General features: G+C 37.0%; 1 protein-coding gene across 28 annotated transcripts in view; it reads left to right on the top strand.

Moving 5' to 3' along the window:
- Positions 1 to 2,022: 2,022 nt before the first annotated feature.
- LOC131166426 (pentatricopeptide repeat-containing protein At2g13600-like) overlaps positions 2,023 to 24,821 on the top strand; it is a 34,996-nt gene continuing 12,197 nt past the window's right edge. For 10 of the 28 annotated variants that reach the window (XR_009139855.1, XR_009139861.1, XR_009139841.1 and 7 more), the window contains exons 1-4: positions 2,077 to 2,533; positions 2,986 to 3,154; positions 13,379 to 15,507; positions 15,610 to 15,732. Coding sequence is in view for 1 of the 28 variants with exons in the window: in XM_058125074.1 (XP_057981057.1) it covers positions 13,526 to 15,352 (1,827 nt within the window). In the remaining 27 variants the exon portion in view is untranslated. Of the gene's footprint in view, positions 2,534 to 2,985; positions 3,155 to 13,378; positions 15,733 to 24,821 lie in introns of those variants that run through there. The other 18 variants (XR_009139844.1, XR_009139860.1, XR_009139832.1 and 15 more) reach the window with 14 other exon arrangements.

The following is a 24,821-nucleotide window of genomic DNA, read 5'->3' as shown; positions in this document are numbered from 1 at the left end:
ACCCTTGACCTTCCTTCGACAATATAATTAAAGGAGCAGTTTTCCGTAACCTTTCCATGAACTTTCTATAGTAATTGGCAAGATCAAGAAAGGAACGTGTCTCCTTCACTGTCACTGGGATCTTCCAATCTTAAATGGCTTTTACCCTCTCTATATCTATTATAATATGACCTTGTTTATAACCAATGAATTTTATGCTCTGCTGAGCAAAATAGCACTTCACTTTCTTCATATACAAATTGTTTTCCCTTAGCTTGTCAAACACCTTTTGTAGATGCTCTTTATGTTCCTTTAGAGTGGTACTATAGAGAACGATGTCATCCAGGCATACCATGACAAACTTGTCAAGGTACTCATGAAGTACCTGGTTTATCAAGGTATAAAATGTCACAAACGCATTAGTCAACTTAAATGACATCACTAAGAACTTATATGTCCTATATCGTCTCACAGAGGTTGTCTTTGATACATCCCCATTGACTATCCTCACCTAATAGTAGTTTAACCTTAAGTGAGGTTTGGTGAAGTACTTTGTATGACTCAACTAATCAAACATATCAACAATTAATGGAATATGGTACTTGTTACACACTGTCACCTTGTTAAGTGCATTGTAGTTCACACAAATCTATATTCTCCCATCATGTTTCCTTTGAAACAATACATGTGCTTTGAACAGTGCTATGGAAGGATGAATATATCTTGCTTCCAATAGTTCATGAAGTTGCTTTCTTAGATTTGCTAGCTCTGGAGGTGCCATTTGTTATATCCCTTTGGCAGGTGACTTCACTTTTGGGAACAATGACCCTTCCAATTCATTGACAAATTCAACAAGTCGGGCCATCTCTATGGCCACATTGTTGGCTGTCTCAACTTGTGCTTCTAGCATCTCAATTCTTTCTGTATTGGCCAATATTGTCTCTTACCAAAGCTTCACAGTCCCATAAGAAGGCAACTAAATTCACACAACAATTAACTAAGCTTTGATACCAACTATCACGAGTCTGAGTGTTTCACACTTTTGAGAAGGGTGTGTGGTGCTAGCTACAAAACTCTTACTTAACTAGTTAACCAAAAGTTTACCATAATTCACTAGCCAAACACTATCATAGTAATTGAACAAAATGCAAGTGGAAGAGTAACAAATTCAAAAAAGTAATGACAAGTAAGTGGTAAACATCGAAGTAACATAGTTCATCAAAACAATACCTATATTAACCATGTGTGTCTATCGAGAGAGGCAAGTAGGCTAAATACGTTTACAATAACTAAATAATTTTATAAAATTGATGAACACTCACCCTACTGTAAAAAAGTTTTACATTCAAATATAATTCTAATACTAGGAAACATCAAACTCTCCGAAAAGTTATACTTCCATTTTTACCCCTAGAAAATACCCTTGAAAAATAAACTTACACTAATATATACATGATGGTAATCCATCCTATGCACATGTGACAAGTATTCAGAAGTAAGTATAATAACCTAAACAAGCTTAACTCGTAATATTATTATTATGTTATTAGTAAGAAAGCATAAAGCTATAAATTGAGTTTTTTAAAAGAATGCAAACTCTATAGGGACAAATTTTTAGTTATTATTATTATTATATTATTTCATATATATTATTAAGGGTAAAATAATAGAATAGTTAATCTTTTAAAAAACATATTTTATTATCTAACGAACTAATAAAAAAGTATAAACGTTTAAAGTGAAAAAAATTTATAAAATTTTAGGATAAATTTGTGTCCTTATACTAAAATGTAAGATGATGAAATGCCTTTTGCATCACCTTTTTGTTTTGATTAATTAATGTCCACCCTTTGGATCCACTTGAGCAGGGGTTAATTTATTGTTTTAAATAAGTAATTTCTAATTTTGTAATTTCAAGAAATCAATGCATCCTTAGCTCAAGTGACAAAATGGGTTGAAACTTAACAAAATTGGGTTTACTCGGTGTCGCTGGGTGACCCATTTATCTTATTATATATATATAAAATAAGACCTAACCCGACCCGTCTCCCTCTCCTTGCAAGTTCCCTGACCCAGCCCCAGCCGCAGGCTCGCAGCGGCAGTACCCCCCACCCGACGCCACTCTCGGACTCTCCAGTCTCCACAGTACACTCTCGGTCTCGGCCTCTCCACCCGGCCCTCGCAGAGTCGACGGGCCAGCAGACGCAGACCCTGTCTGTTCTACCCCCCCAGTCTCCACTCGCACTGACAGACGGCAACCCATTTCTCGACTTCTCTCGCTCGGCGACGGCAATCGGCACGACGGCACCCATTTCCCCTCATTCCCCATTTCCCCCAAACCCTGTTCGGCGACGGCAATCGGCACGCATTTTGTTCTCACCTCTCAGTTCTCGGCTTCTCGCGCTCAATTGTCGTTTGTGATACTTCTTATGGGAGGAATTCAGTTCTGGCTCTTTGCTCTGATATTCCTAGTTTTCTTGCCGCACATTTTGAAAGGAAGCATGCTAGTTGGTCGGCCTTTAAACTTCAAACACTACATATGGGTGGCTGCAAGGTTAAGTGTTCGCTTGATGATTTTCTATTATTTTGGATAAATTTTTCATGCTACATTGCAGAATGAAGTAAAGAAAACCTAGAACATGTTAAAAAAAAATAAAAATAAAACATAGTATCTCACAGTTTCTCTTTCATTTTTCTAATTTTGTTTTGGTAATCTTCAATATATATATTTTTAATGCATGGCTTTGTATTCTGATTGTACAGACAAAAATGACATGTATTGAATCTTTAGATGAGCTTCTAAAGTTTCATGTTTTGACTGAAAATATGGCTTTGGGCTTGGGGAATTTGTGGAGCTGTATGTTCCTTAAAAGTGAAATGAATGAAAAAAAAGATCCAGTGTATTTTGAAATACTATTGATTTATACGAAATGTTTTTAAAAAAATTTAAAATAAATAAATTATATTTTTAGATGAGTAACCTGTTTATCGTCATTTATTAAACAGGTGAGTTTTGATTTACATAATAGTCACCGGCTAATAAACGAGTCAATCCGAACCCGTTTAACCCGACCCATTTATGACCCGCTTGAATCCGACCCATTAACCTGTTTTGCCACCCCTGCTGAGCCCTATTCTCTATTTGGACTATCAACTAGTCAGGAGGCCATTGCAGGTACCCATCTCTCTCTCTCTCTCTCTCTCTCTCATAATCTGAAATTGGAATCTACCTGCCGTTACTTTCTGAATACAAATAAATGGGAATGATTGAGAACTCAAATAAATGGGAATGGTTGAGAACTCAGACAAATGGTTATGGTTGAGAACTTATGTTGGTCTAATAACTGATGAAGTGGGTGCCTTTTGGCTCATGTTGTATCGGTATGGAGAAAGCTTGGTTTTCTCGGATTGTCGAAGATGTGGAATCTGCCTGCTTCCATTTTGGCGCTGCCCGAGCTTTGGGAGCTTATTGAATATGTGGCTTTGCTTGGTGCTGATGGTGATTTGTGAAGAATGTTGGGTAGGGAAGTCTTCAATCATTAGTGTTTGGAACGTTAGAAATTTTATGCCTTTCCTGCCTTTATATGATATGGTTTGGGGTAAAAGAGCATTTCTTAGACATTTGGACATACTATTTTTTTTAATTAGGAAAGGGAAACTCATTAAAGGACATCAAGAGGATCCCACCCATGTACAGAACAGAAAACACTGAACTGCTGTGCAGGGAGTCGATTCAGCCAAAAAAAAAAAGAATTAATGAGAGAGTCAACTAAGGACAGACCAATATGCCATCTGGTTGTAGGAGTAATCCATTGTCCTTTAAAAACTTAGGACAGGAATGGAATTGGAGGGAATTTAATCGAATTTATCACTTGATTTCATCATACTCTCCATTCAAATTTTCATTCCATTCCCCAAACCAAACATGATGTAAGGGATAGGGGTGAGCATAATTCGGTGAAAACCGAAATAACCGAATTAACCGGCCGAAATTGGCCGGTTCGGTTCGGGTAAAAATCCCGGTTCGGTCGGTTTGGTTATAATTCTACAAAATTTCAGTTAATCGGTTTCGGTTCGGTTAAGCGTAAAAAAAATTTCGACCGATTAACCGAATTACTAATTAATTAGATTTTAAATATAATTTATGAATATAAATTTTGCTTATGCAAGTGCATTAAGGAGTTTAATTAACCCATTTGGATTCTTTGTTCTATGTTAAAATATTATTTTCATTAATAAAATTAATAAATAAGGTATTTAATTAAGCTGGATTTGGTTTTAAAAAAAATTTATAATTGTATTATATTTCTAGCAATTAATTTTAAATGATTTCGGTTAAAATCGGTTAACCGAATTACCCAAATGGGCAATTCGGTCGGGGTCGGTTCGATGTCCTTCGTCAATTTGGTCGGTTCGGTTAATGATATTATTTAACCGTATTTTTCGGTTAATTCGGTTAATTACCCGAATTTAACTGAACCGACCGTTTTCTCACCCCTAGTAAGGGGTGTAGCCATTAGCCGTTCCTTCAAAATCTCTCTTATTGCTTTCCCTCCGCACCAACCAAAAGATGGCAAGGGGAATGAGGGATAAGGCTTTCTTCCTCTCCTTACTCGAACAGATTCTGTTCCAAGCCCATAGCTCACCTTCCACTGTTCTAACAATAACCCACTGACATCTGACCAAGGAAATGACCAAATCCTAGGAGCAGTGCAAGAGGATGTGATAGATCAATTCTACACATTCAAAACACATGAAGCACCTGTTCAAGGGTCAAGCGCACCTTTTTGAAGAGTGTCCAAGCTAAGACTTTTCCCAAGAATTGCTTCCCATGCAAAGAAAGCAGCTTTAATGGGGGCTGTTGTTTGCCAAATGGGCTACCAAGGAAAGTTGTCAAGAGTTTCTCTCAAGGTAGTGAGTTTCCTATTGGAGGATTTGACCCATGAATGTGCCTTTATTGCTAGGGTCCACTTGGGATCGTCTGTGGTGTTACTGCAGTGAGTTTTACATAAACACTCAAAGAAATTAGTAATTTGTTCCATTTCTCAGTCAAAAGCATTCATAGTTTGAGGAATGTTCCAATATTTCCTTGGTCAGAAATTTGATGGTTGCTGATGAGCATCCTTGCCACAAGCTAGACTAAAGATTGGGGGGACTTTGGTGCTACGGGGAGATTGGCCGCACCAAATATCATGCTAGAAGAAAACATTGCTCCCATTCCCTACCCAAAAGCTGATATAGAGGGAAGAATCCTCCCAACCTTTCTTGATGTTCCAGACTCCAACACCATGGGGGTCTTTCCTGGTGTTGATAGTCCACTCATTATGTTGAAGACCATACTTTGAAGTGATTACCGCCCTCTAGAGATTATGCTTCTCATTCATAAATCTCCAAACCCATTTACCAAGGAGAGCTTTATTAGAGGAAGATAGGATTTAATTACTAAGCCTCCATATCTTAGAGGTTGTTTAACAACCCCTTGTTTTACCAAGTGGTTTTTGAATTCTTCCTTCGAGCTCTTTGATGTAGAACAAGAAGCAGGTATTGGATGGATCATTTTGACCCAATTTGGAGGCCTATTCAAAGAAGAGGGTCAATGGATTCTTGGGTCCTAAACCCAAATGCACTTAATAATTAGTGGCTTATTATGTGTTTCGGGAGCTTGTTTGTAATATTTATGTCTTTAGTGGTGTTTGTAATTTCATTTATTTTTAGGGATATATGTGTAATTTCTTGTATTATAGGGTTTCTTATAAATATTGTGTGAAAGCCATGTAGGAGGTGGTTTTTGATGAATTTGAATTGAGAAGTGAACATGACATCTCTTTCTTCTCGTCTGTTCTTCCTTCTTCCTTTTTCATTCTTGTTCTCCCCCTCCCCTTCTCTCCTCAATTTCTTCTAATTTCTCCCTTGGCAGCAAACTCGTGATGCTGTCCTGCAGCAAACTCATGATGCTTTGGTATCAGAGTTCAGAGCCCAACCACAATCTCTATATTTCCATTTTCAATCTCCCACGTCTAATATGATCTTTCTATTTCTTGTTATGTTGTCTAAGTAATCTCTCCCTCTCTCTCTCTCTCTCTCTCTCTCTCTCTCTCTCTTATTTCTGTCTTAATCTGCTCTTCTTCTTCGACTCTTATTTCTTTCTCTTTCATTTAATTCTCATTCCCCCTCACTGATTCTTCTTCCTCTTTTTTTTTTTTTATTATTTTATTATTATTATTATTATTATTATTTTTTTTTTTGGGCTCATATCGGCCCTGTAATTGAAGGGGACCTTAGGCGCAATGGTAAGGTTGTCGCCATGTGACATAGAGGTCATAGGCTCGAGGTGTGGAAACAGCCTCTTAGACAAATATAAGGTAAGACTGCGTACTATAGACCCATTATGGTCTGCCTCTTCCCCGGACCCCGCATATGTGAGAGCTTTGTGCACTGGGCTGCCCTTTTATCAGCCCTATAATTTTTTCCCTGCAGCCAACAAGGTCCTGCAAAAACTGAAGACCAGTGTGTTTGCATTCTTCTCTGCACTTCTTCAAAAATCACAGTTGTGCCCTTTGAAATCAAAACCTATTTTCCAGCCAACATAACACCAACCATGCCATTAAAATAAAAACCTCCAAATCCCCATCCCCTGAAATTTGATCACATGCTGGCCAAAAAAATTTCCAGCCGTCACTCCTCTTCAATCACTAACTTCTTGTGTTTTTTTAATTATCATCACCACCATAATTGCAATCATCGCCCTTTGATCTACCTTTGGTTGAAATTTCATTACTCAAATCCTGCGACTCACATGCCTCATGCGCCAGTGACGCGCATGAGGAATCCCCCCATCTTGTAACCTCCAAAACTGGAAAAAATTTCTTCAGTGACAGTACTTTGAATTTTTCCTATGAACATGCAATTTTGTGAAACTATTTGATGGAAACTGGAAAGTTTGATTACTTGAGTTTGGTACACATTTGGAAGGATCTACTAGTCAAGGTTGTTAGAATCGGGATCCTACATAGGAGGGTCTGCAGACTCGGATCGTAGGATTGGATATGGATTGTAAGATTCTACTTACAATGTAAAATAAATTAAAAAATTATATATTTGACATTTATGACAACTCTCAATAAAATATTCCTAAAAACTTGGTAGGAGTTAATAAATTTTTAGGAATGTAGCTAGTTCCTATTTCTTTCAACAATTTTGACCATCAAAAAAATTTGAACAATGTGAACTGCTAAGTGTTCTGCAAAGGGTAGACTATTGCTAGATTGTTTATTTAATAATTATAAGTAAAAAGAAAATCAAAAATAATTAATAGAAAAAGGAAGAAGAAATTGCCAACCTTAATTCAATGAATTGATGTAAATTTCTCAGATTTTGTGGTTTTGTCATCAGACCATAAGAAAAAGAAGGAGAAGAAGGAAGAAAAAAAGGAAGAGGAAGAAAAGAAGAAAAAGAAAAGTTTTTTCATTAAAGGAAGAACTTTTTGTTAATAGCAAAGAAAAGAAGAGGAAAAACAAAGCTATATGCTCCTTGCTTTGGGAAAAAATATAGGTCTCTAGCTTTTCGATAATAAGAGAAGAAAAGGGAGAAAGTAAAAAAAAAAAAAAAAAATTACGAAGATAATGCATAACTGCTACAAGCATACAACCTTAAGCTTTTAGCCTAACTTGCAACTCCCTATTTGTTGAAGCTCTTTGTTGATCTCAAAGCTCTCAGTTGGCCTCTACTGTTGTTGGAAGAAGGAATAGTCCAAGCCTAGTGATAGGCAGCCCTGGATTTGTCTATCAAGAACCCAAATCTCTCAAAGAGCTTTCAATTTTGAAGGAAGAGAGCTTTCAAGAGATGTTGAATAGCTCTCTTGAATTGGATCGAACAAATCCTGGAACATGCTCGTTATTTTGCCCTAATTTTGATGCATTTGAGCCAAATAGACCAAATTTTTTGTCTATTGCAAGAGTAAAGTGTATGGGCCAATAAAATTATACATTGGGCCTTTTCTTTAAAATCCAAAATATTAAAAATCCATATTTCATTGCAAAAGTAGGATCAGTAAGATCATAAGTAGGATCTTGATTCTAAGATCCTAACAATCTAGATAGGATCCAATTGGGATCCTACTTTATTAAGATTCTGCTGAAGATCCAGATCGATCGGGCAAGTATGGATCGTAGGATCGTAGAGTCGTACGATCCAGATCAAGATTTTGAAACCATGCTACTAGTGCTGCTAACATCAGAATCATACCAATTTGCTAATGTTTGTAAGTTGTTCATGAGGATTGTTTTACTTCAAGTTTGTTCTTGAAAATTTGAGATTGAGGATTCTTAGCAAGTTGTCTTAAGGTCCTTCTTAGTGATAAATAATTGTAGCATATTCGTATATATAGGCTGGGCGTTGGATCAATGGTAAGGTTGCTCCTTTGTGACTGGATGGTCATGGGTTTGAGTCAAAGGAAACGTTCTGTTTAAATAAAAGTACTGGTAGGGCTGCATACATAGCTGTGACAATCGTCCCCCTACTGTTGCAAAGCGAGAAGCATTGTGGCCTGGGGATGCCCTATGTATATATATAGAGAAAGACCCATATATGGCAGTATGATTACTAATGTTCAGTTGTTTGCAAAAGTAGGATTATTGTTTGTAGGGTACATGACACGGGGAATGCCTTGGGGACTATTACTAATGCTTTGAATAGGCTAACAATTGAAGTTGCAACCTTAGGCAAGAGGCTCATGGATTTTCTTACCAAACAAGAAAGTGGTAGAGTTGTTGTTCCTCATACTTTTGAGTTACATGAAGGCCGAAATATTCATTTGAGTTAGGGAATTAAACTAGAAGTTTCTAGTTTTAATTGTGATGGTTCCTTTGATGAATTTGATGATTGGATGTATTCTCTGGAGTACTATTTCCAATAGTGTGACATGAATGAGGCTAGAAAGTTGTATGGTTGAATCAAAATTGAAGGGAACTGCTCGAATTTGGTGGATTAAACAACTTGATATCTTTAGGAGAAGGAGATTTGCTGGCATTACAATGTAAGATGGGATGAAGCAAGGCACGAGGAGCAATTTGTGCCTCCTAACTACAAGCAGCGTATTCATCTATAAGCCTTTGATTTGAAACAAGAAGAAAAAACAATGACAGAGTGCACTAGTAGGCTTTATCATTTGGCTACTTATGCCGACATAAAAGAGGATGTGATTATAGCTTTGTCTAGGAAAGGGTTGTAGCCAGCTATTGCCTCCAAGCTTGTAGCATGTTGTCTCATATAGTTTGGAATGCAGTTTACCACTCAAATTGAGGAGGATTGAGGAGGATATGCGGCATACTCCTCCTAGAGCTACATCGACCCTTCAATTTAAGAAGAGTACAGCTGGAGTCATGCGAGAGAAGTCAATTGAGCAATTGAGTGAAGGAGTTCAGATTAATGCCCCTTGGAGGACTCTTGAGCATTTCAGAATAACTTCTAAGGTACAACCATCAATCAAGTGCTTCAAGCTAAATGGCGGGGGGAGTCAAAGGGACCATCTAGTGTGTTGGGCTGAGGTTTGTAGATCTAAAAAGGAGGGGGTTTTGGTCTTGGTAAATTGGTGTCTAAAAACATTGATTGTCTAGCTAAATAGCTATGGCGCTTCCCCCTGGAGGAATCGTCCCTTTGGCATAATACAATAAGAAGTAAGTTTGGGATGGATGAGAATGGGTAGGGTAACAATGCTAATTTAAGATGCTCTTTGGGGAGTCCTCGGAGGTCCAATTCGTTTTTGGAAAGACCCTTGGTTGGGAAACCCATCATTTTCCACTTCTTTCCCTGGTCTCTTTGATCTAATTTTTGAGCAAAATAAAGCCATTTCTTTTTTTGTTGGTGACTTGAGTAGTCTTTTGGTTTCCTAGAATCTCCACTTTAGGAGACCTCTCAATGATAGGGAGATGGTGGAATTATCATCTTTGTTATCTTTATTGAGTGGGAGTGGTTTCTTCAGGGAGGGATGTTGGTCTTTGGACCAGTCAGGAGTGTTTCCTCGCAAATCTTTTTTTGATTTTTTGATTTGTTCCAACTCTTCTTTCCCACTCTACTCTAGTATTTGGAAGGTTAAGGTTCCTCTTAAAATAAAGGCTTTCACTTGGTTGGTTGTGCTTAATAAGTTAAATACTAATAACTTGCTGCAAATTAGAGGACCTATGAAGGTTCTCTCTCTGATGTATGTGGGCTTTGTTACAAGAACTCTTAAGACAACTTCTCACCTTCTTTTGCAATGTGAATTTGCTTGGAGGATGTGGAATATGCTTTTTGGTGTCATGGGAGAAAGCTGAGTTTGTCCTCCTGTTGTGGAAAATTTTTATATCCTTCATTGGCTTTGGTAGAAGGGAGGATAGGGCAACTTTATGGAAGTGTGGTTTTTTAATGGTATTATGGGGTTTACGGATGGAACGTAATACTTGGATATTTTTTGGGAAAAAACTAAACCAGATAATGGTTTGGGAAAAAAATTAAGTATGTGGCCTCACGGTGGCGTGTCAATTATGGATTTTTAAGAGGCAAGCTTCCTCGAGTTTTAAAGAGATTGGAGGAACATGCTGACTTGATAATCCCTTTTCTATTGGATATTTTTTTTGTTTAGTTTTGGAGTGTCTCAGTTTGTCTTGAGAGATTTCTCTTTTTCCCTCTTGTAAATTATTTATCTATTAATGATATCTTCTTTTGTTATCAAAAAATCAATCAAGTGCTTCAAATTCAAAGTTTTGGGGATTGAGCTGCACAATGTCCTAACTGAGTCACGATTTTGTGGAGAAAGAAGATTATGATGATGGTGGAACTTAAGTAGTTGAAAGTTGAAGCTGAAGCAGAAATCCCAAGTGTTTGATGATGATGAAAATGGAAAGTATGTTTGGTACTCTGACATATGCTCTCTTTTCACAAGGTTGAAGAAAAAAAGAAGATTGGAGTCGAACTAGCATATTTCAGACTTAAATAGTCAGTCATAAATAGCTTGGTACATTGGTTCTTGATCTTGGTAGGGTGAACAAATATAGTTTCAAGAGAAGCTGTGAAGAATTTAAGTTTGGAAGTTGAACCTTTTTTTGATGCATATAAAATTGCTTGGGTGAACAATACTAACTTGAAGGTCCTTGATCATTGCTTGCTTACCTTCAAGATTGGTTTAGGTGCAGAGATTGTGCAATATGATATCCTTCCTCTTAAGATTTGTCATATCCTTTTGGCCCGTCCACGTTTATTTGATAGGAGGGTTAAGCATGACAGATACGAAAATTTTTATTCCCTCAATATCGACAAGAAATATAAATTGATGCCATCTCGAGCTCTTCCACTCACCAAATTGAAGCATACCACTGGTTCCTTTCTTGTGAAGCGAGGTGATTCTATTCATGATGATGGACTCCTTGGGAATTTTCCCAACTTGATGGAATTGATGTAGGATGAAAGCGGGTATTTGGATGGATCATTTTGACCCAATCTTGAAGCCTATTTCAAAGAATAGAGGTAGTGGATTATTGAGTCCTAAACTCAGATCTGCTTTGTTCATTAGTGGTTTATTATGCTTGTTGTAGGATTTTGTGTTTGGGGTCTTGTTTGTAATATGTGTGTCTTTTAGGGGCACGCTTATAATTGCATATATTTTTAGGGGTATATGTGTAATTTCTTGTTTTATAGGCTGTCTTATAGATAGTGTGAAAACCATGTAGGAGGTGGTTACTGATGAATTTGAATTGAGAAGTGTACATGAGTTTTGCCCCAACTGTTTTTCTTTCTTCTCCTCTGATCTTCCTTCTTGTTCTTCCCCACCCTCCTCTTCTCTCCTCAATTTCTTCTCATTTCTGCCTTGGCAGCTTACTGATGATGCTGCCCTGCATCACTCCCCTGAAAGAATCTCCTTTAAATTCCTCCAACCTTTTAGCAACTGAGCAAGGATAGGGAAGAGCGACAAACTGTTGGACATATCATGTTGGCAGTTTGCAAATCCCCTATACCCCCTGAGGCCTGAACCCCAAGGGTGGATGGAAGGATTTGTAAATTCATCCTTTTTTCCCAGCAGAAATAGAAGGAAAAATGTAAATAGCTTGTTTTTTGGTTGACTTATATACTAGTCAGTACACTCTGCAGGTGCTTTTATTTTTAATTTTTTTACTGAAAGACACTTGTCAATTTGTGATGGGAAAAGTTATATTGACATATGAAAATTTTTTATGAAAGAAGTTACAAACTTACAATTTATTTAAATTTGTGCCCCACTAAGAAGACACATGGAAACTTGTCACTAGAGAAGTTATAAGTTGGTGGCTAAGAGAAGGAGTGAGTTAATAAATTAGATTTCTGTTGAATTTTGTTTTCTCTATTACTAATAGAAGTAGAGATGGCATTCTTCAATTTGCATTTATTTTTGGTCGGATTTTTCCGGTTTCCGAAATGTGTATATAACTGCCTATCTACTCTACTAATGGTATAATAGTCAAAATAATAATATATACCTTTGTAGAAATTAAAAATAGGAAATTATGGAGTTTTGGAGCATGCATGTAGTGCGTACCCAAGGGGATAGGACACTTGTCATTGCTTATGGACCTGAACCTGGGATATCTACCCATGACTAGGATGAAGCTTGAGTGAAACTAAGTGGAGGTCCGAACCGACTGATGTTGAAGAATCAGTGGATACGTTGTTGTTAGGGGTGAAATTCCATTCAAACTGGAGCTAGCTGGTTGATAATAAAGGCAAGGTGCTAGTGATGATAAAAAAATGCCCACAGTTAAAGGGTGTTTTGGTATTTCACTTAAGCATCCAAGCATAAGGGGAGTGTGTGTGCATGAGTGTATGTTTCTAGTGTTTTAAATAGGAATGGTTTGAATGAGTCTGTTTTTGTTATAATTTCTTCCCGATTTTGATTCATCTCTGTCAACAGAATCAATTAAGGACTGCAGATACACAGATACACTCTTTTTCAACTGAACTCCCTGGTTAATTATTTATCTTTATTTTCTGTTAGACCACCTTGAGAAATTGATTCCTGGCATGCCCCCTCTCATATATTTTCTCATTCTTGAGAATTTGTTGATAATTATTTATCTCTATGTTGTGTAAAATCCCTATAAGAAATGAAATCCTAGGATCCCTCCCACCCCCAAATTGTGCAGTTTTTAATTATTTAGTTTCATTATTTTTAATTTAAATTATGAGTAAAAATGCATTGTGATTTTTTTTAAATGATTGTTAAGCTTTCATTTTGTATTCTAATGTTAGCTTTTTGGCATTTAATAATATTTTTATGGAGCATACAGTGATAGTTTATCACCTTGTTACTATCAATGAAGATCTTAATTAGACACAAACTTTCCTTCTAAAATTTTCTGTTGATATTTGATAATGTGTTGCCCCCTGATCATAGAATCCTGGCTTCATCACTGCATGACGGTCCTCAAAGGCACAGCATGAGCACTTGGGTCCTCATGGAACAGCAGAAGTGTTTGTATATTAGAGGAGTTGATGCCCTTATATTTTCATATTTGGGTTAGGCGGCAAGAGCCTGTGACAGATGCTTTCCAATACTGTTGCAGCTACTAGGCTACCAAGCATTTGTAAGTTCACGTTGTTGTTCTGTTCCAACAATAAGTACATCCCTTGTGGTGCACACAAATTGTTCACTGAAATTTGTGAAAGAAATGTGTTTCAAGTGTTTGACTCATTATCAAAGGGTTTTGTGCTTAACGATTTATTTGCAAAGAAGAGCTATCACAGAGAACGGGAAAACCTTTTTGTTAGTGGAACTTCAAAGCATGGCAATGCCTACGAAGGATTAGAGAACTTTTGCCGAATGATCGCCTCTGGGAAAAAACCTGCAAAGTTCATTCTATGTAGTGCTCTTAATTCTTGCACCAAATCCCTAAATTGGCATCTAGGCTTGCAAATTCATGCTTGTATAATTCAAAACGGTTACGAGGAGAATTTGTATTTAAGCAGTGCGCTTGTTGATTTTTATGCAAAACATGATGCACTTGTCAATGCAAGAACAGTGTTTGATGGTCTGAAAAGTCATGATCAAGTTTCATGGACCTCGTTCATATCTGGGTTCTCGCAAAATGGACATGGAAGGGAAGCTGTTTTGTTGTTTAAAGAGATGCTGTGTACTCAAATTAGGCCCAACTGCTTCACCTATGTTAGTGTTATTAGTGCATGCACGGGGCTACAAGCAACATTGGAACAGGTTTTATTGCTCCACACACATGTTATTGTTCTTGGTCTCCAAAATAACAATTTTGTCGTAAGCTCTCTGATTGATTGTTATTCAAAATATGGGAGAATAGATCAAGCTGTACTGCTGTTTGATGCAACAACAGACAGAGATAATATTATACTCAATTCTATGATTTCGGGATATTCACATAACCTGTGCAGTGAAGAGGCATTGAAACTATTTATGGAAATGAAGAGTGCTGGATTGAGTTCAACTAGTCATACGTTAACAAGCCTCTTGAATGCTTGTGGAAGCCTAACAGCATTGCGACAAGGAAGACAGGTGCACTCTATTGTCATTAAAATGGGTTCAGATGGCAACGTGTTTGTGGCCAGTGCCTTGATAGATATGTACTCAAAGTGTGGCAGCATTAATGAAGCTTGGCTTGTTTTTTATCAGACATCACAGAAGAACAGTGTGTTGTGGACTTCAATGATCATGGGGTATGCACGAAGTGGGAAAGGGTCAGATGCATTGCGACTATTTGAACATTTGGTGACTGAAGAAGGGTTTATACCAGATCATATTTGCTATACGGCTGTACTAACTGCCTGCAATCATGCTGGATATCTTGACAGAGGGATAAAATATTTTAACCAAATGAAAATGAAGTATGGGTTGGTTCCCCAAATAGATCAATATGCGTCCTTGATTGACCTTTATGCTAGAAATGGGCATCTAAGAAAAGCAAAGGAGTTGATGGAGGAAATGCCCTATGATCCAAATTTTGTAATGTGGAGTTCCTTCTTGAGTTCTTGCAGGGTTTATGGTGAAGTAGAGCTTGGAAAGGAGGCTGCAGATCAGCTTTTTAACATGAAGTCATCTAATGCTGCTCCATATGTGACAATGGCAAATCTTTATGCAGAAGCTGGTTTATGGGACAATGTGGCTACGATTTGGCGATCAATGAAACAGAAGGGGATAAGGAAAAGTGCAGGATGGAGTTGGGTTGAGGTAGACAATAGAGTTAATATTTTCTCAGCAGGTGATGCATCTAACCCTCAATCACAAGATATATATGCAGAGTTGGAAAATCTGAATTTGGAAATGATGGCGGTTGGGTGTATGCCCAAAGGGACAAATGATTTGGAGACTATTGATGATGAATGCTTGGGGACAGATGGTTGATTGATGTTCGAGCAATATTTACTTGTCAGGCATGGAAGAGGAAGAAAAATTTCATCACTGACACTCACAGAAGCAGCTGAGTTACTGGTTCTGACTCTTAAGTCTGAATGCATTAACGGTTCTCATATCCCAACCATATCTATATTTGAAACCATGTACTCCTCATGATTCAGATTTTTTTTTTTTTTTTGAGAATTCTTGACAAATATTTTCTTGTTAACTAACTGGCATGTCATATTTTGCTGAATATTTACCAGTTGAGCATGGAAGAGTAAGAGTTACTTGATCACTAGCACTTGCAGAAGCAACTGAGTTCCTGGTTCTGACTCGTGAGTATTAGTTGTGGTCCTTGTATTGCAGCCATTCAGATTTGAAATCAAGTACTCTTCGTGCCTCTTGGAAACTATTTTTTTCTTTTTATTTATTTTATTTTAATGATTTTCCTCTCAGAATTCATGACACAGATTTTTTTGTTAGCTAATTGGCATGAAACACTTTGAATCTGGATTATATGATCCTATGATTCTACTTTACCAAAACGATCCTAATCCTATATAGAATTGCAAATTGGTAGAATCAGAGCTGTATAGATAGCATCGTACTGAGAAACTACATTTCGTTACATTTTTAAATTTTAGTTGATTAATTATACTTTAGGCTTGCTGTTTGTCATGTGTAACTTGCAAAAGGAATGAATAAATTAGAACGTAGAAGTGATTTGCTTTCTCTAATATTATCAAAATGATGGACTTAAAAAATAATTTTTAGATTGATGTTCATTAAGTGATTCAAACTTCCAACGTCAATACTTGGGTTGAGCATATCAGCCGAATGACATATATTTATTACTGTATACACCAATGCATCTGATGATAATAATGGTGAGATGATTCTAACGGTGAGCTTGATGAGGTCACCCATGAACTTGATGATACAGATCAGCCAAATAGTGGCTTGAATGTTGATATTAATGTTAATGAGCTAGATTGATAGTTTGGCTTTTTTATTTGTTCGTGTTAGTGGTTATTTTAGTCTTAGTATTATTAACTTAGTAGTGTGTCAATGTTATGTTAATAAGTGAGAGTCAGTAAGGGTATTATGGTCACTAGAATGTATTTGATATGAATTATAAATAGAGGGAGATACCTATCGTTGTGTTAGGTCATTCGTTTAATGAAAAATCTCAACATGGTATTAGAGCAAGATCCTAACCTTAAACCTACCACCAAACCAAACTCCCTGTCGCCAGAAAACACCCTCCTGTCTCTGCCCTTCTCAGAATCACTACAACCCTTCAATATTTCACAAAACCAACCACCTAGCCATAAACAGAACCCTCTGAACTATAGGCCTGCAAAATACCATCGCTGGAAACCTCCCCACGTGCCCCCCCCGCACCGGTACGTGAGTCTGCAGCCACATTTTTCTGACTTTTTACTTCAGCATGTTCTGTTCCATAGACCATAATATCAAGCTGTTAGGCATGCATTTGGTCAAAGATCCAATATTTTTCAATCATGCACTCGTGGTAATTTGTTAATTGTTGTTTGGTGTTAGTAAAGGCCATTGGTGAGTCTCTTGGAGCAGTGGCGGTGTTCATAAGTTGATTTTGTGAGGTTGTGGCAGTGTTATATCAGTTTGTTGGTGACTTGTCCGCCGTGGTTTCGGTAGTTGACCTTGTTTGTGGTTGTCTCAATTAGTTTTGTTTGACAGCGGTCTAGTTTGTGAGTGTTGGAGTGGAATCTATGAATCCTAAAAACATGTTTCCTTCATAGTTTCCACAGATAAACACTGAAAAGTTGGACAGAAATAATTATGTTTAGTGGTTTAAGGCTGTTAAGGTTTATTTAGTAGGATTAGAAAAATTTGACCACTTGTTCAAATCTGGTCCTTCTGATGAGAAGAGAAAAGAAGTGTGGATTCAAGAAGATGCTTTGATTGTTTCCCTTTTGTGGAACTAGATAGAAGTGTCACAGTGTTCTGGAGAGATGAAACTTATTCTTGAGGAGCTTAATATCGTGCAACCTATAACCCCTGATGTTTGTGACATACAAAAATAGAGGGAGCAGATGATAGTTCTTTGGGTTCTAGTGGGTTTAAAACCCAAGTTTGAGGTAGTTTGGTCCTAGATACTTAGTAGTGCAGAGTTGCCATCATTTGCCTATGTTTATTCTTGTGTCTTTCACGCTTCCTTCAACGCACATTCTCTCGCTCTTGCATTTGGCTTTGAGAGGATAGCTTTTGCCACACGCATTTATTCTAGTTTTCAACCAAGCAGTCGTAGAAGTTATCAACGTGGTTCAAGTGGTTGTGGTGGAAGAGATGGATGAGGTAGAGGCACTCCTCGCAAGTGCTCTTATTGTGGATGAGGTGGTTATACTGTTAAGCAGTGTTGGGATCTCCACAGTAAACCTTCACGTGTTACCAATGCAACTATCACCGAATCCACACCTTTGGGGCCAAGTGGGAAGGCGTGCCATCTCTATGTCAGAGGAAGAGTATTCCAAGTTCCAATAGTATCGAGCATCACAAGAAGCTTCTTTTTCAATTTCATCTCTCACCCAAATAGGTAACCCCCCAACTTGCCTGTCATTCGGTACTCTTGTTCTAATCCTTAGGTTATAGACTCCGCTACCATTGATCATATCACAAGTATACCTAATTTCTTCTCTACTCTCTAGCATCTTGAAAACTTACCTCATGTTATTCTTGCTAATGGATCCATCACTGCCATTAGGGAAATTTGGGATTGTAAATCACACTTCCTCTATTTCTCTTCCTTCAATTTTGTATATTCTCAAATTTTATTTCAATCTTATGTCAATTAGCAAGATTATCAAATCCATGAATTGTTTAGCAACATTCTTCCTTGATTCTGTAATCATTCATGATTTTTGAAGATGAGGAAGATGATTGGTGGAGGGCGTAAATCTGGTGGACTTTATCACTTTGAGCTGCTATCTCCTTCTACCGCCTGCACTATTGCTGCCATACCTCTCCAAATTCATTGTCACCTTGGTCATCCTTTGTTGGAAAAGTTGAAAAGTTTAGTTTCTAGTTTGAGTTCTATGTCTAGTCTTGATTGTGAGTCTTGTCAGTTAGGAAAACATTATCCTATTCCTTTTGCTTCCTGAGTCAATAAATGGGCAGCAAGACTAGTTGAGTTGGGTCAACGTTGGGTTTTTGATGCTTTGTAACCTTTGTGAATGATTATTCAAGGATGACTTGGTTGAATTTAATAAAAGATCGTTTTGAGTTATTTCATATATTTTGTGCTTGTTTTTTTTTTTTTTTGTTTTTGAAATATAAACTCAAGGTTTGCCAGTTCGAATAATTCAGAGTGATAATGCGAAAGAGTATTTTAATACTTAATTCACTACTTAGAATTAGTTTGGTATTATCTATCAATCATCTTGTGGTCGCACTCCTCAACAAATGGGGTTGTAGAGAGGACAAATAAACATATCTTTGAAATCACTTGCATCTTGATTTATCAAATGCATGTACTTAACGTGTTTTGCGTGATGTTGTACAACTGTACTTACTACTTGCTATCTTATCAACAGGATGCCATCCTCTATTCTTAGTGGTAAAATTTCCTACTCTATTCTCTTTCCTAATTCCCCTTTATTCTCTCAACCTTCTCATATTTTCAGGTGTGTGTCCATTCATTAGCCGACTCTCGGGGTGGATAAGTTGGATCCTTGTGCTATAAAATGTGGCTTTCTGTGCTACTTGTTCACCTAAAAGCATCATTATCAAAATCCAGATTCGGATTGTGCGATTCTACGATCCTATGATCCATACTTGCCTAATCGATCTGCTTAAGTAGAATCTTAATAAAGTAGGATCCCAGTTGGATCCTATCTTGATCGTTAGGATCTTAGGATTGCGTTCCTACTTGAGATCCTACTGATCTTACTTTTTGCAATGGAATATGGATTTTTAATATTTCAAATTTTAAAGAAAAGGCCCAATGTATATTTTTATTGGTCCATACACTTTACTTTTGCAATGGATACAAAATTTGGTTTGGTTGGCTTAAATGCATCAAAATTAGGGCAAAATAACAAGCATGTTCTAGGATTTGTTCGATCCAAGTCAAGAGAGCAGTTGGGCATCTCCTGAAAGCTCTCTTCCTTTAAAATTGAAAGATCTTTGAGAGCTTGGAGTTCTTGATGGACAGATCCTAGGTTGCCTTCATTAGGCTTTAACTATTCCTTTTTCCAACAACAATATAGGCTGGTTGAGAGCTTTGAGATAAGTAAAGAGCTTCAACAAATAGGGAGTTGCACAGTCAGGTAAAAAGCTTAAAGTTGCCAGGCTTGTTGTAGTATGCATTATTTTTTTTTTTTTAACTTTTTTTAATTTTTTAAAACCTTTCTTCTTCTTCATCTTCTTCTCTTATTATCTAAAAGCTAGAGACCTATCGTTTTTCCCCAAGCAGAGAGCATATAACTTCCTTTTGCCTCTTCTTTTCTTTGCTACTAACAAAAAAGTTCTTCCTTCAATGAAAAAGCTTTCCTTTTTCTTCTTTTCTGCCTCTTCCTTCTCCCCCACTTCTTCTCTTTCTTCTTCTTATGGTCTGATGATAAAACCACAGAAGTTGAGAAATTTACATTAGTTCATTAAATTAAGATAAATTTCTTCTTCTTTTTTCTCTTCATTTTTTTTAGGTATAATTAAGTAAATAATCTAGACTGTCTGGCCTTTGCAAAGCACTTTGCAATTTAGGCTATTTAGATTTGTTTTATTGTCAAAATTGTTGAAGGAAAAACCTATCTATTACTAGCTAGAAAGCTATCTACATTCCTAAAATTTGTTTTAATTTCTTACACATATGACCAAGTTTTGAGTATTATTTTATGGAGAGTTGTCATAAAATGCCAAATATATAAAATTTTAATTTATTTTACATTGTAAGAAGAATCTTACGATCCAAATTCAATCCTTCGATATGAGCCTATAGGCCCTCCCACAACCCTATGTAAGATCCTGATTCTAACAACCTTGCTCAAAAGGGATATCATCGTTATAGTCCTAGTTTGTATCGCTTCTTTGTTTCTACTGATGTTACCTTTTTTGAGTCTCTTCCTCTACCTAATCATCTAGATTTTGGTTTGCTGTCCTTATCCAATCATCCACTTGTGTTTCCATGTAGCTTGAGGTGTTATCATCATCTTGATTGTCTTAATTTGAGGGTGTATTCATGACTATAGCTCAAAGGAAGAGAGTCCCCTTTAGCTTCTAGTACCATGCCTTTGGTTTCCTTGTATGAGGATCATATTTCCCACGATGTTGATCCTCCCATTGTTGTCCGGAAAGGTAAATGCACATGTACACAACATCCCATCTCCAACTTTGTTTGCTATGACTTATTACTCTCCTATTATTGTTTTATTACTGCTCTAATATCAATTGCTCTTCCTAAATATGTTTTTGAAGCCTTACCCCCCAGTATGGGTGGAGGAATGCAATGGTTGAAGAGATGAATATTTTATAGGACAATAAACTTGGGAGTTGGTATCTCTTCCTCCTAACAAATCTATGATTGGTTGTCGCTGGATTATATACTGTGCAAGTGGACCTTGATGGTTCTGTGGCTCATCTAAAGGCACTTCTTGTTGCTAAGGGGTATGCTGAGGTGTATGGTTTGGATTATTCAGACACTTTTCCTCGGTTACCACTTACCAAACTTACATTAGTACATTTATTCATCTCCCAGAGCACCACTTGTCATTAGCCTTTGCATTAGTTAGATGTGAAGATTGCCTTCTTGTATGGTGATCTTGAGGAAGAGGTCTATGTGGAGCAACCTCCTGGGTTTGTTGCTTAGGGGTAGTCAGGCTTAGTGTGTGGCTCAAAAAGGCATTATATGGTTTAAAATAGTCTCCCATAGCATGGTTTGGTTTATTCAGTGTTGAAGTATTTGAGTTTGACCTTCAACAGTGTATAGTGGATCACTTTGTGTTTTATTGTCATACTTCATTGAGTAGGATTTTTCTTACCGAGTACGTGGATGATATTATAATCAAAGGTGATGATGATCAATGTATTTAGAGTCTTAAACATTTTCTACAGATTAAGTTTCAAACCAAAGATTTGGGATCATTGAAATGCTTCTTGGGGATAGAAGTATCGAGATCTCGTTTGGGAGTTGTTTTATCATAGAGTAAGTATATTTTTGATCTTTTGGATGAGACTGGGTTGTTGGGATCCAAACTAGTTGATATCCCATGGATTCTAACAGCAAGTTAGTGCTGGATATGGGTGTTTTGTTGCCTAATCCAAGACGAAATTGGAGACTTGTTGGAAAGTTGAATTATTTCATAGTCACTCGGCCAACATATCTTTCGCAACAAATGTTGTGAGTCAATTTCTAGATTCTTTGAGGGCAACATAGTAGTTCACATCTTGAGATATCCCAAAGGTGCACTTGGGAGAGGTCTCCTATATCGAGATCGGGGTCACACTTACATACGTGGATATACTGATGTAGATTGCGCTGGATCATATTTAGACAGAAGATCCACAATTGGGTACTATATCTTTGTTAGTGGTAATTGGGTTTCCTGGAAAAGTAAGAAACAAATTGAAGTAGCTAGGCCAAATGCTGAGTTAGAGTATAGGGCCATGGATCATATCACATGTGAATTTGTTTGGCTGGAAAACATGTTGGAAGAATTGGGCTTTCCACATTCTCAGCTTGTTGAATTGATATGTGATAATCAAGTTGCTTTTCATATTGCCTCCAACCCAATCTTCCATGAGTGAACATAACACATTAAAGTTGATTGCCACTTTATCTTCCATGAGCGAATAGAACACATTGAAGTTGATTGCCACTTTATGTGGGAGAAACTTATGCAGAAGCTCATTACCACCATTTATGTGAAGTCTAATATGCAGCTCACTGATTTTTTTTACCAAAGCTTTTGGGGGGGGGGGGGGGGTGATGTTCATGTTAAATTTATTTGTAAGGTGTAACAAGCTGGGAGCATATGATATCTATGCTCCAACTTGAGGGGGAGTGTTAATGGTTATTTAAGTCTTTTAGTATTATTAGTGTGTTAGTATTATGTTAATGAGTGAGAGTTAGTAACGGTATTATGATCATTAGAATGTGTTTGATATGTATTATAAATAGAGGGAGAGACCTATCGTTGTGTTAGGTTATTCATTTAATAAAAAATATCAACAGTTTGATACACACACGTGCGCATACATTGATACATACACATTGAAGATGTTTATGTTGTACAATTTGTTGACTAGTTGATGTTAAAAAATTAAATTTTTTTTCTTTTTTTTTTCCTGTAACTATTTATTCTTTTTCAAGTTGGTTGGACTAAGTTGGTGGTTCTTGTATCCCTAATGCTCAAATTTAAATTTGAAACCATTTACTCCTCAGGACTCTTGGAAACTCTTCTTTACATTTTTCCTTTCAGAAATCATGACAAATATTTCCTTATTAGCTAATTGGCAGGTTGCATTCTGCCGATTAAATGGGATGTTTTATCCTCTGTTTTTCTGAAAGAATTAAGCACTGGAATATTTTAGGATAGGGAAAAATTACAAAGACGGATCAGCAGGTGGAAATAAAAAGCCCCCAGCTGGTCCCATATCCTACAATTACAGTCATTAGCTTCCTAGAGCCTAACGATTTACCCTTAACATGGAAAAGAACACCATCAGCAACTTGCTTTACATCAAGCTGCACATTCTGAAAAATTCTCAAATTCCTACCCAACACAGTTGATAGTGGCTACTCAACCAGCTTATAAAGGTAAGGGAGACTGGAACTCATCCTAAGAATCCATTATCCCAGGTAGGATTCTCCTTACTCACAAAACATAAACGGACCACCTTGCCTAAATCTTAGAAGAAAACCTGCAAATGAAAAAACTAATGATTTATAGACTCATTTCCTTCAAGACAAAGCAAACAATGAGAAGTTCTTAAACCCATTCAACCAGCTTATTAAAAGTACGAAGTCTCTTGAGCATAGCAGACCAAGAAATAAAAACATATCTTTGGACATTCCTTTTAACAAATTGCCCTTCCATTCGACTTTGGGAGCTTTATCCTCTTTGAGAGTAAAAACACCTCAAGGATCAACCTTTTATCAAATACACTTAGATCAGGAGTAAGCTAAGTAGAGTTTTTGGATAAAATCCTGAATAACAAGAGATGGAGAACTAGGTCTAAAGCAAAAACACTTCACACTGTGCGAAGGGTTGTGCAGCACTAGTTGTAGCGCACAAGCTTAACTAGTGAGCCAAAAGTAAGCTGCAGATTCACCGCATAAACACTTTCACTAACATTGGATACAAAGTATGGGTGAAGCAGTAAGTAAGCAAGTAGTAAATATGAGAATTGTGCAGAGGACAACAAAGCAAATACAACATGTGTTTAGTGAGAGAGACAAGTGGGCTAAACACTTTTACAATAGCTAGTGAGTTTTACAATGATTGATGAACACTCACCCTCCTGTAGAAAGTTTTTTATTGAATTCCTAGTCTAGCACAAGGAAACATCAACATGATACTCCCCTTTTATGCTAGAACACCAAATAAGCTAAAGAACAAACCCTAAACTACTATTTACGTGGTTGTTAAACATAGAGCACATGACATGCGGCCATAGGCAAATACTTTGAACTAGCTTGGCTTGTGACAATTCTCCCCTTTATGCAGTTGACGTTCTCATAGACTTCAGTGATGAGTAAAAAAAAAAAGGGGCAGCCTGGTGCATGAAGCTCCCGCGTATGCGGGGTTCGAGGAAGGGGCGGACCGCAATGAGTTTATAGTGCGTAGCCTCACCTTCCATTTTTGCAAGAGACTATTTCCATGCCTCGAATCTGTGACCTCTAGGTCACACGGCGACAACCTTACCGTTGCGCCTAAGCTCCCCTTCCTTTAACGATGGGTAATGACTAAAAATATGAGATTTATTCTTAAAATTAGAGTTAACGAAGTTAAGTTTGCACTAAAAAAGATGAAAAATGGGCAATCGATTGGACTAGATAACATCCCAATTGAAGTTTGGAAATGTTTAAGTGGTAATGGAATTATATGGTTAACTAATTTATTTAATACAATTATAAAAACTAAGAAAATTCTAGATGAATGGAGGAAAAACATTTTAATACATATACACAAAAATAAATGAGATATTCAAAATTATAATAACTATCGTGGAATTAAACTGATGAGTCATACGGAGAAACTATGGGAAAAGTTAGTTGAACAAAGATTAAGGTTAGAAACGAAGGTCTTGGAAAATCAATTTGGTTTATGCTTTGGGAGATCTACCACAGAAGTTATTTATTTTTTAAGAAGATTAATGGAAAAATTTAGGGAAAATAAGAGGGACTTGCATATGATATTTATTGACCTTGAGAAAGCATATGATAGGATACCTAGGGAAGTTCCATGTGGTTTTTAGAAAAAAAGGTGTGTGTAGTAGA

The sequence above is a fragment of the Malania oleifera genome, chromosome 1 (assembly GCF_029873635.1).
Source record: "Malania oleifera isolate guangnan ecotype guangnan chromosome 1, ASM2987363v1, whole genome shotgun sequence".
Lineage (NCBI taxonomy): Eukaryota > Viridiplantae > Streptophyta > Magnoliopsida > Santalales > Ximeniaceae > Malania > Malania oleifera.
Note: the sequence above shows the minus strand (reverse complement) of the source record. Positions and strands in the feature narration are given on the sequence as shown.